Source organism: Euprymna scolopes, chromosome 29, assembly GCF_053919585.1.
Source record: "Euprymna scolopes isolate OS-2025 chromosome 29, ASM5391958v1, whole genome shotgun sequence".
Classification (NCBI taxonomy): Eukaryota; Metazoa; Mollusca; class Cephalopoda; order Sepiida; family Sepiolidae; genus Euprymna; species Euprymna scolopes.
The window spans coordinates 24,130,282-24,144,710 of NC_136510.1; the positions used below are offsets into that span (position 1 = coordinate 24,130,282).

Below are 14,429 nucleotides of genomic sequence, written 5' to 3' on the forward strand. Positions count from 1 at the left end.
GGGTTGGATCAAATACAATTGTATTTGTATTTCAATTGTATTTAAATACAATTTTAATGTAATTGTATTTGTCTTTTAACATCACAAGAAAAAGTAATTTTTATTTGTATTATGGCATCCAGGAAAATAGTATTTTGTATTTGTATTTATATTTGAGAGAGACAGAGAGAGAGAAGGAAACTTTCAGAGCTCTAATGATAATAAAATGCAATGCGGACATGATATAGAATGTAATGTAGATGTCAAATTTGGAAGGAAATATTTCTTTTCTTTTTCTTCTTTTTTTGTATATTTTCAGATTTCTTTATTACTTTGAAAAAAAAAAAGTACTTATATTTGTTTTTGTTTAAATCAGTTATTGTATTTTTATTTGTATTTTGAGATTGAGGAATAAAAGTATTTGTATTTTTAGACTTAGGAATAAAAGTATCTGTATTTGTATTTCTGGTAACCTAAACGAAAGTATTTGTATTTGTATTTCAATTGTTAAAAGTCAGTATTTGATCCAACCCTAATATATACCAGTGTGATAACTCTCTGATACAACATGACTCAGTTTATACGTCGATATCATATCCCCTGGTTAAACAATACATACAATTTATATGTTTATAACAGGTGCTATCATAGGAACAATACCTCACACCCTTTCATACAACACATACATACAGATGTGTGCCCTTTATGATTCTATACTATAGAAGTCTGATTTCATAATAAGCATTATATTGTTACAGTAATGGTCAAGCGATTGATGGATATCGATTAAAAGTGAAAAAAAAAAAAAAAAATTTGTCAGTATGAAGATTTATCTTACCTGAAGTTTTTTGCGCTTTTTATCATATTCTTTTTTCATTTGCATCAGTTGTTGGAAAAGCTGTAATGGAAAAAATAGGTTATCATTCTTAAAAAAAAAAAAAAAAAAAAATGAATCTTAAAATTTTTTTTGATAAATATCTAATGGGTATTAAACTATTACTTTTCAAATGCATAAATGTTTTATATTTTATATTGATAACTATGTTTCACAAATGTCACAAAAGATTTTGTACAGAAATTATTGTAAACACGCCTTATGCTGCATGTTTAATGGCGTTGCATAGATGCGTGCTACAAACGACAGTCCTGCAATGGGAAAAATATTCAGCTAAGATAAAAGAGTATAAAACAGTATAAAATAAGAGTATAACATTAAATTCATTGAAATAAATTTGGCAAAAAATAAAGTAAGCATGTTTCAGTTGTATGAGAAGGGCGGTAGAAATTTACACACAAGAGGATAAGGTGCTTATTTAGAATTACACTTGATTAAAAAAAAAAAAAATAATATACAGAAAAATGTGTATGCTGTATGTCCTCGTCATGGAACAAAGATGCCATACTCCAAAAATCATATAAATTGACCTAGTAGGTTTTTTTTTTTTAATTAAGGAAATCAAATTTTACAATTTTTAGAGATTAAAAAGTTTTACTTATTTTGAATACAAACAAAATCTCTGTAGTCGAATTGAAGTCCTTGAATTTTAGAACAATTTAAAACAATATGGCCGCTCTTGGCTTTCTCTCATTCCATCATAAAATTTGATTTTTTTAATTAAAAAAAAAACAAATGCTTGCTTCATTTAGATGATTTTTGGAATATGACATGTTTGTTCTGTGAGGAGTATGTACATCATAAAGATTTTTTTTGTATTTTTGTTTTTTTTAAATAAGTGTAATGTTTGAATAAGCACCGAGGATACAGTAGCCTAACACCTGTCCTTGAATTTATTACATAACATTGAGGTTCAAACATATATAGATATTTTGTTAACGTTTATTTGCTGATTATTGCCTTCATTCCGATTTATCAAGTCTTTATATTTCACGCACTTATAAACAGCATTTAACCAGTAACTCAGTTAGCAGACAGTTTGGGGCTTCTACAGAATTGGGACAAGATTTTGTAGTCAATAAATGGAGTTTTCAGATAAAAAAACAATGGTTTCAACTGTATTTTTTTTTGTCAATTCTAATAAATTACAATGGTAGCTTCTAAATTATGCAATCGGAATTACCTGAATATTACTGAATTGTAAAATAAAACTTTAATCGTGTTAGCAGGTGAAAAATTACCGCCATCTTGTTTTAAATCAAAACGGAAAATTACCTCCCTTTTGAATCCTTCTGTGTCTTACAATTGTTTTCATCAAATTCTATTTTTATTTTCTTTAATAAATAATTTTCTACCTTATCGATTTTCGTAATTTTTGGATAGAATTATCTTAAAAATACGAGGAATACGTAGATACCATTGTTTTCATGAGAAATTCAGTATTACGATTTCCGAAATTTTCTCCCAATAGCGTAGAAGCACCGACAGTTTATTTAACTTTTGGTCTGTGATCGTCTTTCTTTTATACATACATATAAATGTTGACGGATAACATCATATCAACGATTTTTGACTTTAAGTTACTTTATAGCACATACCTCAAGGAACGCCTTTTACTCTGTTACCGTTATCTATTCATTTTTCTCCGTAAAGAAATATTCTTCATGCACGCACAAAAATGGAAACACTGAGTTGTCTGTGTTTTTTTTTTTTTTGATACAGTTAAGTTTATTGGATTTTGATAGTGGTTCAGAAACAAGTTGTCAAGTTCTCTTTGTTAGCCCTCCACCTTGGATGAGTGCATTCGGTGGTTACATCTTAAAATATGCTCTCTCGCTCCCAAGAACAAACTGAGAATGCTTTTCAAATCTCACTTCAGAAAAAAGTGATCATCCCAACTCTTGTTAATTCATATTCTCACAAATCAGGTTCCAACACTGCAAGCATCTGGACTCATTAACTTTTTAATGACCTCATGACCTCCACACAAACCTCCATGCCTATGACAGTTTCATCCATCTGCTGATCACCAGGCAAAACCTATTTCTGATATCCACATTACTGTGATACTAGAGTCGACCGCCCCCTCCCCCAAGTACTAGGAAATAGAGAAAAGAAAAAGGATATTTAACAAAAAAAAAAAAAAGAAAAAGAAATAGATTTATGGGGTAACAAAAGAAATAGGTGTTGGATATTGGTAGGTGACACCAGAGAAGAAACATTCAATGGGTTGCACACATGCAGATGTATTCCATATGAAGAATGCAGGACTTTCCACCACTGTCTATTGGAATGTATAATTTGACCCAGAAGTATGTGAGAGGATATCAGTCAAAGGAATTGAAGCAATAGGCAATAGGAAACGTTAAACATTTCAGTCGGAAAAGAATGTATATATAAATAAATCATCACAAAGAGAAAAGTGAGCAGTCGATTAGAGAGAAGCAAGACATTCACATTTCTTCACCGCCAACATTCTTATGAGCTTTCAGAGATGTCAAAACACCAGTAACGACTTATAATCCAAAGCTGATTTGTCGGTGTGAAATTAAAACAGTATATTTTTTATAGATCAACTCGTTAGTGTTTATATACCATGGAATAGCGACAAAAGTAGATGTTAACAATTATATAGACTGGAAACACATTTTGAACAACTGGGCGCAGTAAATACATAACATAGGAAATAATAGAGAAGGTAGACAAAAGAAACTTTGTATGGGATTGTTGATCAGGTGACAGCAACAAAAGCACAGAACAATAGATGTAGATATATTTAGATTTGGATTGTAAGTACTTTAGGATTGACAAGTTTTATACATTAAGGATTGGTTTAATGACGTTTTATAACAGTGTCCAATTCGCAATGGTTGGGAGCAGTTTTTGGTAATGGTCAAAGTTGAGTTCCCTGTGGGACTTGACGGCACTTGAAAGCCAGATACGATTGAACACAGATTGTGGCTCGGAGCAGATGGGGAAATAAATTGATCATCAGAGCACATTCCATTAAAATATTTGTAAAAAAAAAAGGCACAGAAATGCAACATTGTGGTGATGGGACAGGGGTTGGAGCTTAGTTGACAAAGTGGGACCTATTAAATTGAAAATCTTTAAAATAATGTCTTTTTGGATACAAGATTCCCTGCTGTGATTCTATCCCGCTTAAGACTTTCCAAAAGTTATGATCACTGTAGATGGTGAGCACCCTCCCCCACTAAAGTCAGTAAGACTTTATGCCCAGTAATAAAACAGATTAGTCTTTACAAATAGATGAATGTGCAGTCTACCATAAATTACATCAATATATATATATATATATATATATATATATATATATATATATATATATATATATATATATATATATATATATATATACCAACATGGGCAAGGGGGTTGTAGTTGGGTTTCTGTAGTTTTCAGAGACAGGCAAGCCTTTAGGTCCTAAGCTGAAGAACTCTTTGTGTTCAGTAGGACTTATAATTTGATTTCATCAGTTTTGAGTCCTTATTGCAAAGTCTTATCATGAGCTTTTAAAAGTGAAAGATTCATAACTTGGATTATTCAGATTATTGTTCTCATCTTGAGTATTATTCACACAGCATTTCGGCCCATACAGTCCTGGATATGACCTTAAACTATATCCAATGGTGAGACCCCAGCTTGCGGGCTTTGGGGAGTGTGGAGACACCCTTTAATTGCCATTATTCCCAGGTCCACTCCGACCCGAACTGGTAGTACCTGTTAGGGTCCCAACTATGGGTTAAATAGAAACCGACTTAAAAAAACAAATATAGTCTATTCAAAAATTGTTCTCCAATATCACTGGATTCGGCATTAAATAACTTGAAAAGGGTTGATATGTCCTAAAACAAAAACAACCAACTGGTTGGTTGTTTTTGTTTTAGGGCATATATTTTGTTGAGCTGAAATGGTTGGTCAACCATTTCAGCTCATGTAACCTTCGACCTTCTTCAGAGGTATCTTGTCAAACCCAGGAATCTGCACATAATTTTAAACTGAACTCTTTGTAAAAAAATCTACCATTATCGTCTAAAACATTATGGCAGCCATCAACTTGTGAAACAAGGGAGATAAGTGAGTTTAGCAAAAAAAAAAAAAATTAAAAGAAAATAAACAGTTCCGAATTATTAATTTATTTAAACGGCGAAAAGCAATAAGTTCATCAAATTAAATAATTTATTTTCCTAAATATTAATTATTTCTAAACAATTAACAGTAATCAGTAATTTCAGTTGTTTTCATAAATCTTTATATATAAAAGCGAAAATGTATGTATGTATGCATGTGTGTTCGCTTTTTCTGTGTGTCAACAAAAGGCTTTTTTCAGAGAAGCAGTCGCTCGATTCACAACTTTTTATATCACATATAAATCATAATATCTCACAGTTAACAACGAAGCTCGCCTGTCTATTTAATTTGCTCGATTTCGGGAAGATAAATATTCAATATTTGTCACTCGCCGCATGTGGGTTAGTCTTTTTCCTATAACATCTTGGGGGGGGAGCATTCAGCAGTAAATGAATACTATCCCGCAGTCAAACTTGGCCTCATTAACTCATTAAAACGGGCACCTGCTAAATACAAGTAATTAAATAAATTCAAATGTGTTTTCGTTAGCATCTCGCGGTGGGGCAATGGTTAACGTCGCACTTTTTTTTTTCCACACTTTAATTTACAACTTTGCCTCAACGGTTCGGGTTCGATCCTCATACTTACTTTTTTTTTTTTACCCCCCCCCCCCACACACACATACCTCCAAACACCTGGGCAATGCCGGGTACCCCTCGCTAGTTCATATATAAAATATTTAAAAAATATTTTTAAAATATTTAATTAAATAATGCACAAAAAGCAACAGTACTAGTGCACTTATTTGATCCGTGCTGAAATAATGTTAGAAATAAAGCAGAAAGCTATTCTTATGATGGGAAGGAGAGGTTTTGTACCTATTCTGTACTTTAAACTTACAATTTAATAAAAACACATATCATAAAACTTTACTTAAACTTGAAAATACTATTTAAAAAAATAGCACGGATCAATAAGTGCACTAGCACCAAAGCAACATATGGTGTCTAAAAAATAGTATTCAAACAGGAATTGAAAACGGAACTCTGAAATTAGGCACCACCAAAGCTGTGTGTAAAACGTCAGCGTTTTACACAATAACAACAACGTCATCATTTCATGTGTTTACTATTTTCTGAGTCAATTTCTATGGATAAGCATTGACGTTGTAAGTGTTAATGGAAGTAACGTTTTTTTTTTTTTTTTTTGCTATCGGATTTTCATATTTACATTGTAAAACAAATACATTCTTTTAATGAACTACACAGACGAAAGTTAATAAAATAAAATTAATTTTAACGTCTTCTTTTGACAGTTATGTATCTAAAGATAGTGTTGCTTACAGGCCGCCATACTTTTTGAGAAAAAAGCACCAGAAAATAAGGATCACCCTCTATCATTTTAATTAATTAAATCAAAAAAAAATTTTTTTTAGGCCTATTTTGTATTTTTAATTTTTATTCTTTCAAGAGTCATATATTCGCTTATATGAATATATTTTTTTAATATTGAAAATCTGTTTTAAAGAGTCGATAATGTAAACACTATTTTTGTCTCGTATTTTCATTATTTTTGTATGCTGTAAAATTTAAAAAAAAAATATTAGCAGTTTATTTAAGGCTTCTTTTAAATGGTCAAAAAGTTAGGATGTGTTGAAAATTTTCCAAAACCAAAGGAAAGTAGGTAGATCAGAGTAGGGCCGGGGACAACGGTTGTGAAATTTTGCAAGATCGCGACCCCCAGCTCTGATCAGGAGTCAAGAAACATGAGGCTTCAAGACCAACCTGTGCGTCTGTTCTCTTATTATCTTCTATCTATATAAAGAAAACAGTAGACGTATGTGTGTGTGTAAATATCTAACAGGTAAACTCTTAAACTACTGGTCACGTAGCACTGAAATTCTCAGGAAATAATATTCATGCACCCACCAAGGGTGGTTGATAGCGAATAATATCTTTGCTTACATGCATGCATATCGCATACAGACATCGGCAAATTTACATGTAAAATGTTCATTAAGCATTAGCTGACATTTTGGTTTTGTATGCGCCTGCATTCAATTTTTTCTCAGGCTGGAATGCTCGTTTTTTTTTAATTTATTTATTTCAATTCTAACTGATGACACCAACTCATTTTTCATGTCTTTGTATTTAAAAAAAAAAAAAATGTAATCATACGTAAATTTTACTCGCGGTTTGAAATTTGTAAATTTGAAAACAAACCTGTATATCTTTTTTACGATCTCATATTTACTTTATTTCCATACATATTTTTAAGATGGAGGCGGGGGGGGGGGGACACACGGGATACGGACTGTGCTGAAATAATAACGCTATTTAGAAATCCATTTTTAATATGGAGAGAGGAAGGTATTATTTAAACTATTCCGTACTTTAAGCTAACAATTTATTAAATAAGAAACTGACATGTATTATCTAGTTTTGTTTAGTATTAGTTAACATTAATATCCGTTTCTCAATCCAATTTCTTGATTAGTCTATTGTAAAGCAAGTGTTGCCTAATCACTAACTGCACTTTGAAATATTTATTTTTTGAGTAGTATGAATTTTAAATAAGGTGCTTCTACAGGTGAGGTTGGGGTCTAGTGAATTAGTGCCTGTTCATTCTTCCAAGCATTAACACCACTTTTTCTGTTTATGGTGTGGGGGCCAGTAGATAATTTCCCTGAAATGCTGTGTCAGAACAGATACTACACTTTGATCTTAGCTTAGTTTTCTATCAGGTATTACCTCCTTCTAAAAAAAAAAAAAATACAAAATAACCGACACAGCATATATTTTAAGTGGTGAAGAGGGGAATATGCAGTAAGTCCCGGAAATGGCTGAAGCAATTTATGATCTCAAAAATATTTTATTTCATATATATTTTTAAAATAAGTGGGGATATGCAGTCAGGCTCGGAAACGGCTCAAGCAGTTTACGATCTCAAAATTACTTTATTTCACATATATTTTTAACAGTGAGGAGGGGGGATATGGTGTCAGTCTGGCAAATTGCTGAAACAGTTTATGATCTCAAAATTACTTTATTTCATATATGAATAGAAGAGACAGGGGATATGAAGTCAGTCCCAGAAATGGCTGAGGTAGTTTATGATCTCAAATTTCCTTTATTTCATATCTATTTTTAAGAAAGAGAAATGATATGGAGTCAGTCCCGGAAATGGCTGAAGCAGTTTACGATCTCCAAGTTTCATTTTTTATCTATTTTTAAGAGAGATGGGATGATATGGAATCAATCCCGGAAATGGTTGCAGAACTTTACGATCTCATATTTACTTTATTTCATATATATTTTTTTAGACAAAGGGCAGGGGGGGGGAACTGACATACGGAATATGGACTATGCTGAAATAATAACATTATTTAGAAAGCCATTCTTAATATTGGAGGAGGATATCTTTTTAACTATTCTGTACTTTCACCTAACAATTTAATAAATAAAAAAACTGACATATCAAATACTGACCGTGCTGAAATAATGTTATAGAAAGCCATCCTTAATATAGGGAGAGGAGGGTACTTTTGTAAACTATTCTGTACTTTCATCTAACAATTTATTAAATAACAAACTGACATACAGAATACGGACCATGCTGAAATAATATTTACATATTTATTTGGAAAATTTGCTGAGTCCTATTCTGGAAATTATATAATTTCGCTTAAAACTATAGTTTCAGTGGTGTTTTGGTGGGAAAAGAAACACAGTAATGACGAATTTTCTGTTGAAGCAAGCGTTACCTAATCACTAACCAAGACAATGTATTTATATATTTAGTTGAAAATTCTAATGATTCATCTTCTAACAGTGAATTCATTTTTCTTAAAATTATGATGACCTTGGTGGGAAGAGAAATTAGTTTATATATGTTGTACAATACTTGTCGAGAGTATGTTAAATTGTTATATATTTACATTACCCGTCAGAGGGTAAGAAAATGTTGTACATTATCCGTCCTAGGAATTGTAAAATTATGTAATATTCGTGCTGTTAATCACATGTCCTAGGGAAGTTAAAATTATTTCATACATAATAAACACAAAAAAAAATTTGTCTCTCCTAAGAATAACAGATATGTTCAAACTTCATTTTTCTAATTGTTTTATTATACGGTCCTGAGCAACGCCGTGTGGGCCTGCTAGTTGATAATAGTCCACTGCAAGTTTCAGTCATTTAAGCACTAGGTGTATCAAAATTTTTGGGGAATTTTTGACACCGTTAACAGAAAACTGCGAATAAAATATAAAAAACTCGTAATTTCTCTGTTTAAAGTGGGTTGTTTATTTTCTGTATAGAATATACTTATTAAAGTTGTTTAAAAAATAATATTTCTATTATTTTTTATTTTTTAAAAAACAGTGTTTACAAAGTGCTAGTGCACGTTCAACCAGCCATTTTTTTTACGTATGAAATCAATTGAATTTTACGAGTTAAATTTTTTTCAATTTTTAAACTTTAAAAATCTATCAAAATTTTTCTATTGGTTCAATTTTTACAATATTTTCAGGGTCAATGTGAAATTTTATGCTCTTTCCAATAAACGAATATAATATTTTAGACAAACGTTTCTTTTTAAATTCACTCCCCCCATTTTGAAATGTCTATTAAAATTTAAATAATTAATTTACTCACCAAAATTTTATATATCACAAATTGAAGATAAAAGTTCAATAAATAAAACATTCTAATTTTAAAAAAAAAAAAAAGAAAAAAAAGTGTTTTTTGGGAAATTTACCTTTTTTTTTTAAAACCACGTTAATTTTTTTTTTTTTAAATGAAAGCTCATGTTATGCTTATATCGTCAAGTAAATACGGACGCTGATGAGAATTTTTTCTATTTCATTCAATGTTTTCTTTTTTTAGATATTTAAAAAAAAAATTCACTCGATAAAGTAGAAATAAAATATAATTAATGAAATACACGAGTTTTTGATTAGAGAATTAAAAAAAAAAAATTTAGTCGACTCGGCAAAAACTTATAAGTGAATGTGTGCTTTTTTTCAGCTATGGAGGCCCCAAAATATTAATTTTGGTTAACAGCACGCAATAAAAACACATTAATTCTGGCGTTTATAACTGGCCGTAAGATAAACGCAAAAAAAAAAATCAGAGCTTTGTCTCCCTTTATTTGAACAGTCAAAAAAGGAGTTCGCGTTTTTTTTTTTTTGAATCCTTGTTTAAAAAAGTATTTTATTTAAAAAGGACATGGAATATAAGTATAAATATGGATAAATTCTTAACAATGAACAACTGAAGAACAGATTGAATAGAATTTTTTATAGGTAAGTGATTTTTTGGAATTTATATATATTTTTTATAATCGAAGTAAGTAAAAGTTTGTTATTTTCTTTAAATCCTTTTTAAAGAAAACCGATTTAAAAAAAAAAAACAAATGTTGCATTAATTTGCTATTACACTTGTTATTTTTTAAAAATTTGGTCTTTACCACTTTAATTGAAAAAAAAAATTAGAGTTTGAATTACATAGGTTCTGAACTGTCATCTAGGCTTCAGCCTCTGTCCCATCGACGAGATGTTGCATCCCTCTGTCTGTTCTACAAATACTTTAATGATGAATGCTCTGACGAACTGCAAACACTTGTACCTCCCCGACGTAACTACCCCCAACAAACCCGGCAGGCTACTAAGTCTCATCCCTTTACAGTAGAGATCCCTAGGTGCAAGAAAGCCTTTTACTCCAAAAGTTTCTTCCCCAGAACTGCGAGTCTTTGGAACTCTCTTCCGGGATTCTGCTTTCCCAACTGCACTGATATGCAGAAGTTCAAGTGTAATGTTAACAAACATCTTTCTACTCATCTCCCTTCATAATGACCTCGCTAATTAAGTCCCTAATAGTAGCCCCCTGCTTCAAAGTGGCACTGTGCCTTGTTTGGGGTGAAAATTGAATAAAAAAAAAAAAAAAAAAAGTTTCGAAAGATAGTAAGTTGATTTATTCAAGTTCATATACGGCATTTTTAATGGCCCATTCTGATACACCTATCTAAGCACACCCTATCCCAATGGAAGCAATTCTTTAAATGGTTAGTAACAGTCATTATGCAAGCAAAGAGTCAAACGTCACCGGTTTTGTTTAGTCCAAAACAAACCCGACCTCCCCCCCCCCACCTCTGATTACCAACCTCCTCTAGTCCGATGAGTTTAATTTATTTTTCTCACAGATGATAATATTAAATTAATTTACAGTTACATCGTGTTACAGACAGCGGAGGTTAAAACTCTGGCGTGCGTTGGAGATACCTATTGAATATAAACAATCTTAGTTGTAATCCCTGTTTTCGCGATCTTCAGGGTGTTCACATAGAAAATGCAGTTTCCCCCAATTTTCCGTAAAAATTACTTTTAACTATATAATAAATTTCTACTCAATGAATTTTCGTAATTTTTGGATATATTACTATTTTCGACATGACAAATACGACGTATTTGAAATACGTGATATTGTTTTTGTTTAAAACGACATATTATAGGGAAATCGATCTGTCGCCTCTATCTTAACAAGCACCCAAAATTATGTTGATCAAAACAATGAATTATAAGCGGAGATTTTTGCAATTTACACAAAATATTGTCAAAAGAAAAAAAAATATATATATATATAACAAACAAGTGTTACCAAAGGTAAGATAACGGTCAATTTTTACGACGTGTCCCAACAACCCCATGTTAAAAACGGCTTTCAGAATACTTCCCAGCCTCGAAAGCCGTTCTTAACATCGGGAGGTCGAGGTGTTTATAATACGCTGGGCCGGGGCACGTCGTAAAAATTGACCAAGATAACTTACTCTACTACCTATCTGGATGAGTTTTAACTTATTTTAAAGTGTTTATTTACTTCGACACACACACGTAGTGTCGAGTCAAGTTAGAACAAGAAAAAAATGGCTGATATTAGACGATCATGTGAGAAGTCTCGATAATGATTCAAATATCGAAAAGTAAACAAAGTACTGCCAGAAACAGACGACAAAATATGGCTGTGACATTTTTGGTGGGTTTCAATCATTTGGATTTATTTTCGATTTTTAAGCGATTATTGAGATTCCCCATATGACTGTGTCATAGCCATTTTTTCGTCTTCTAACTTAGAGTCGACATTGTTTCAAAGTAAATAAATACTTCAAAATAAGTAAAAACAAAAAACTTCTCGGAGTAGAGGAAAGAGTAATTTATCTTGCCTTTGTAACATTTATTTGTTAATTTATTTGCTTTTTGGCCACTTTTTGTTTTGTTTTGTTCGGTTATACTGCAAAATGTCCCGATGACGTACTTACATAATAATTTGATTAAAAAATTAAAAAAAAAAAAAAGCAAAACAAAAATGAAAGTACAAGATGCCGAGTTAACTATTATTATAAATTTGTAAAATTTGGTCATTTTTTAATTAATTTTTTTAATTGTCAAAATTACAAAAACAAACAAACAAACAAATTGTGAAAAAAAAATAAATAAATAATTTTTACTTCAAAACTTTTAAATTATGACCGAATTAAAATAAATGCGATTCTTGCCTTCAACCTACCTCTTTCTTATCCATTATTGCATACACACGTTTCCCTTCTTTTTTTTTTCTATAGATGAAGACTTTTATTATTTTTGTTCTAATGATTAAAATCAGAAAAAAAAACTCAACAAGTTAATTCATTGAAGAGAAATGACATGTTTGTTTTGCCGCCACACAAACCGGAAGTGATTATTCGACCTCTCCCCCTCTCACTCTATTCAACGGGAGTTTCACGGCAGGAGAAGAGGGTGAAGCAGACGTCCGTTGAAATAAATACGGAGACCCACTGTGATAAAATAAACACATTACTTACATTACTTAGAATGGAATATGTTCGGTCTAAAGAGGCCATAATCCCAGACATTACCGCCTCTTCCGGGAGGGGAATTGGTTTAATGCTGGTTGCCTGAAGCGTCCTGTTGAAGAAGGTATGTATTTTTCACCCACAGTGACACTGTGGATCGAAAAGGGAGAATTGAAAAGTCAGCGCTCCAGAGGAGGGGCACTTTGATCCTGCAAAAGATACCTGGGCAGCCCTGTCAGCATTCCCCCGGTAGAGGCGCCTCAGGCGATTAGCAAGAAACTAATTCTTTCTAAAAGAGAGGTGGTAAAACCTAGGAGAGTGGACCTCCTAGAACTACGCCGAACCAGCTTTATGCTGCAATCAACAGGGAAAGGTCATTATGATAATGGCTTAGACTATGTTGATTTGGGCGGGCCAAGGGGAAAAAAGGTCTCTGATGTAGACAATCTATGCATTTTTTTTCTAAAGTGAACAGAGCCGATTCCATTTTTTAAATTACCCCTTCCCTGTTGACTGCAGTATGTTGCTGGTCCTGTGCTGTTCTGGGAGGTTCACCCTTTCCCTTCTCCCTTTGAGAAGGGGTTTGCTTATTGCTAATCACCTGAGGCGCTTCTACCAGGGAATGTTGACGAGGCTGCCCATGCACTTTTTGCAAGCCAGAGTGTTCCTCCTTTGAGGTACTGGCTCTTCAGTCACAGTCTTCGATCCTTGTGTCATATCTTTTTGCTGATGGAGAGAGATAAATACCCAGAGTGCTCCTTTTTTTTCCTCTTTTTGGTGAAGAGAGGCTGGATTTCTTTCTATAAACTGATCTCATGTCTAACCTTACTGCAATGAGAGACAAATAAATATACAAACAAATAGGATGATCTTGGGGTAAAAAAAGGAAGATCGAATTTTTTTTTACAAAGGAGTCACCACTTATCAAGGCTAGGAGGCCACTCGAGGATAAGGGTTACTGGGTATACATAAGTAGTGGAAATTTTGTAAATTGGATTACTTAGGGAAATGGTTCATCAAGAACTTGTTTACATTGGACTTGAAGACAATCAAATTGTAGTCAGCTGGAAAGCAGGCAAACGGAACAGAGTTCCACAGGTGTGCAGTTCTAAGAAAGAAGCTTTGTTCATAGAATCTACATTTAGATTTAGGCACAGATAAAGAGTGTAGGAAATTATTGATAGTGGTTTTGGCAAAACGAGTGTATTTTGTGAAAGTTTGACCAAGAAGGGACCATAGATTGAAACTCAGACAAGCACTTGCCATGAAAATAATGATAAAGCGGAGACAGGCTCACAGCATCTATTCTGTGGGAAAGAGGTTGCAGGGAAGATAAAAGGACATCCCCCACTAAGCTACAAAGTCTATTTTGAACTCTGTCAAGGCAGGATAAGCTGCTTCTAGTAGCTCCTGCCCAGATTTGGCAATAGTACTCCATCATTGGCCGTACCTGGCTTTTATATAAATAGAGAATTGCATCAGGAGTGAGTTATCTACTGGAGTGGTAGGAAGATCCTACCATTTGTCCAGCAACCTTGGCAATGGATTTGATGTATGTGTTTCATTTCAGATCAGGAGTAAAGGTCGAGCCCAGAAGCTTGTCAAAACATGGAAT

At 32.6% G+C, this 14,429-nt stretch overlaps 1 protein-coding gene across 1 annotated transcript in view; it reads right to left on the minus strand.

Moving 5' to 3' along the window:
* LOC145252547 (uncharacterized) overlaps positions 1-12,705 on the minus strand; it is a 54,879-nt gene extending 42,174 nt beyond the window's left edge. Inside the window, exons 1-2 of the mRNA XM_080112099.1 lie at positions 12,529-12,705; positions 818-877 (exon numbers count right to left, since the gene is read on the minus strand). Coding sequence (XP_079968225.1) covers positions 818-877; positions 12,529-12,543 — 75 coding nt within the window. The 5' untranslated portion in view covers positions 12,544-12,705. The remainder of the gene's footprint in view (positions 1-817; positions 878-12,528) is intronic.
* Positions 12,706-14,429: the final 1,724 nt, after the last annotated feature.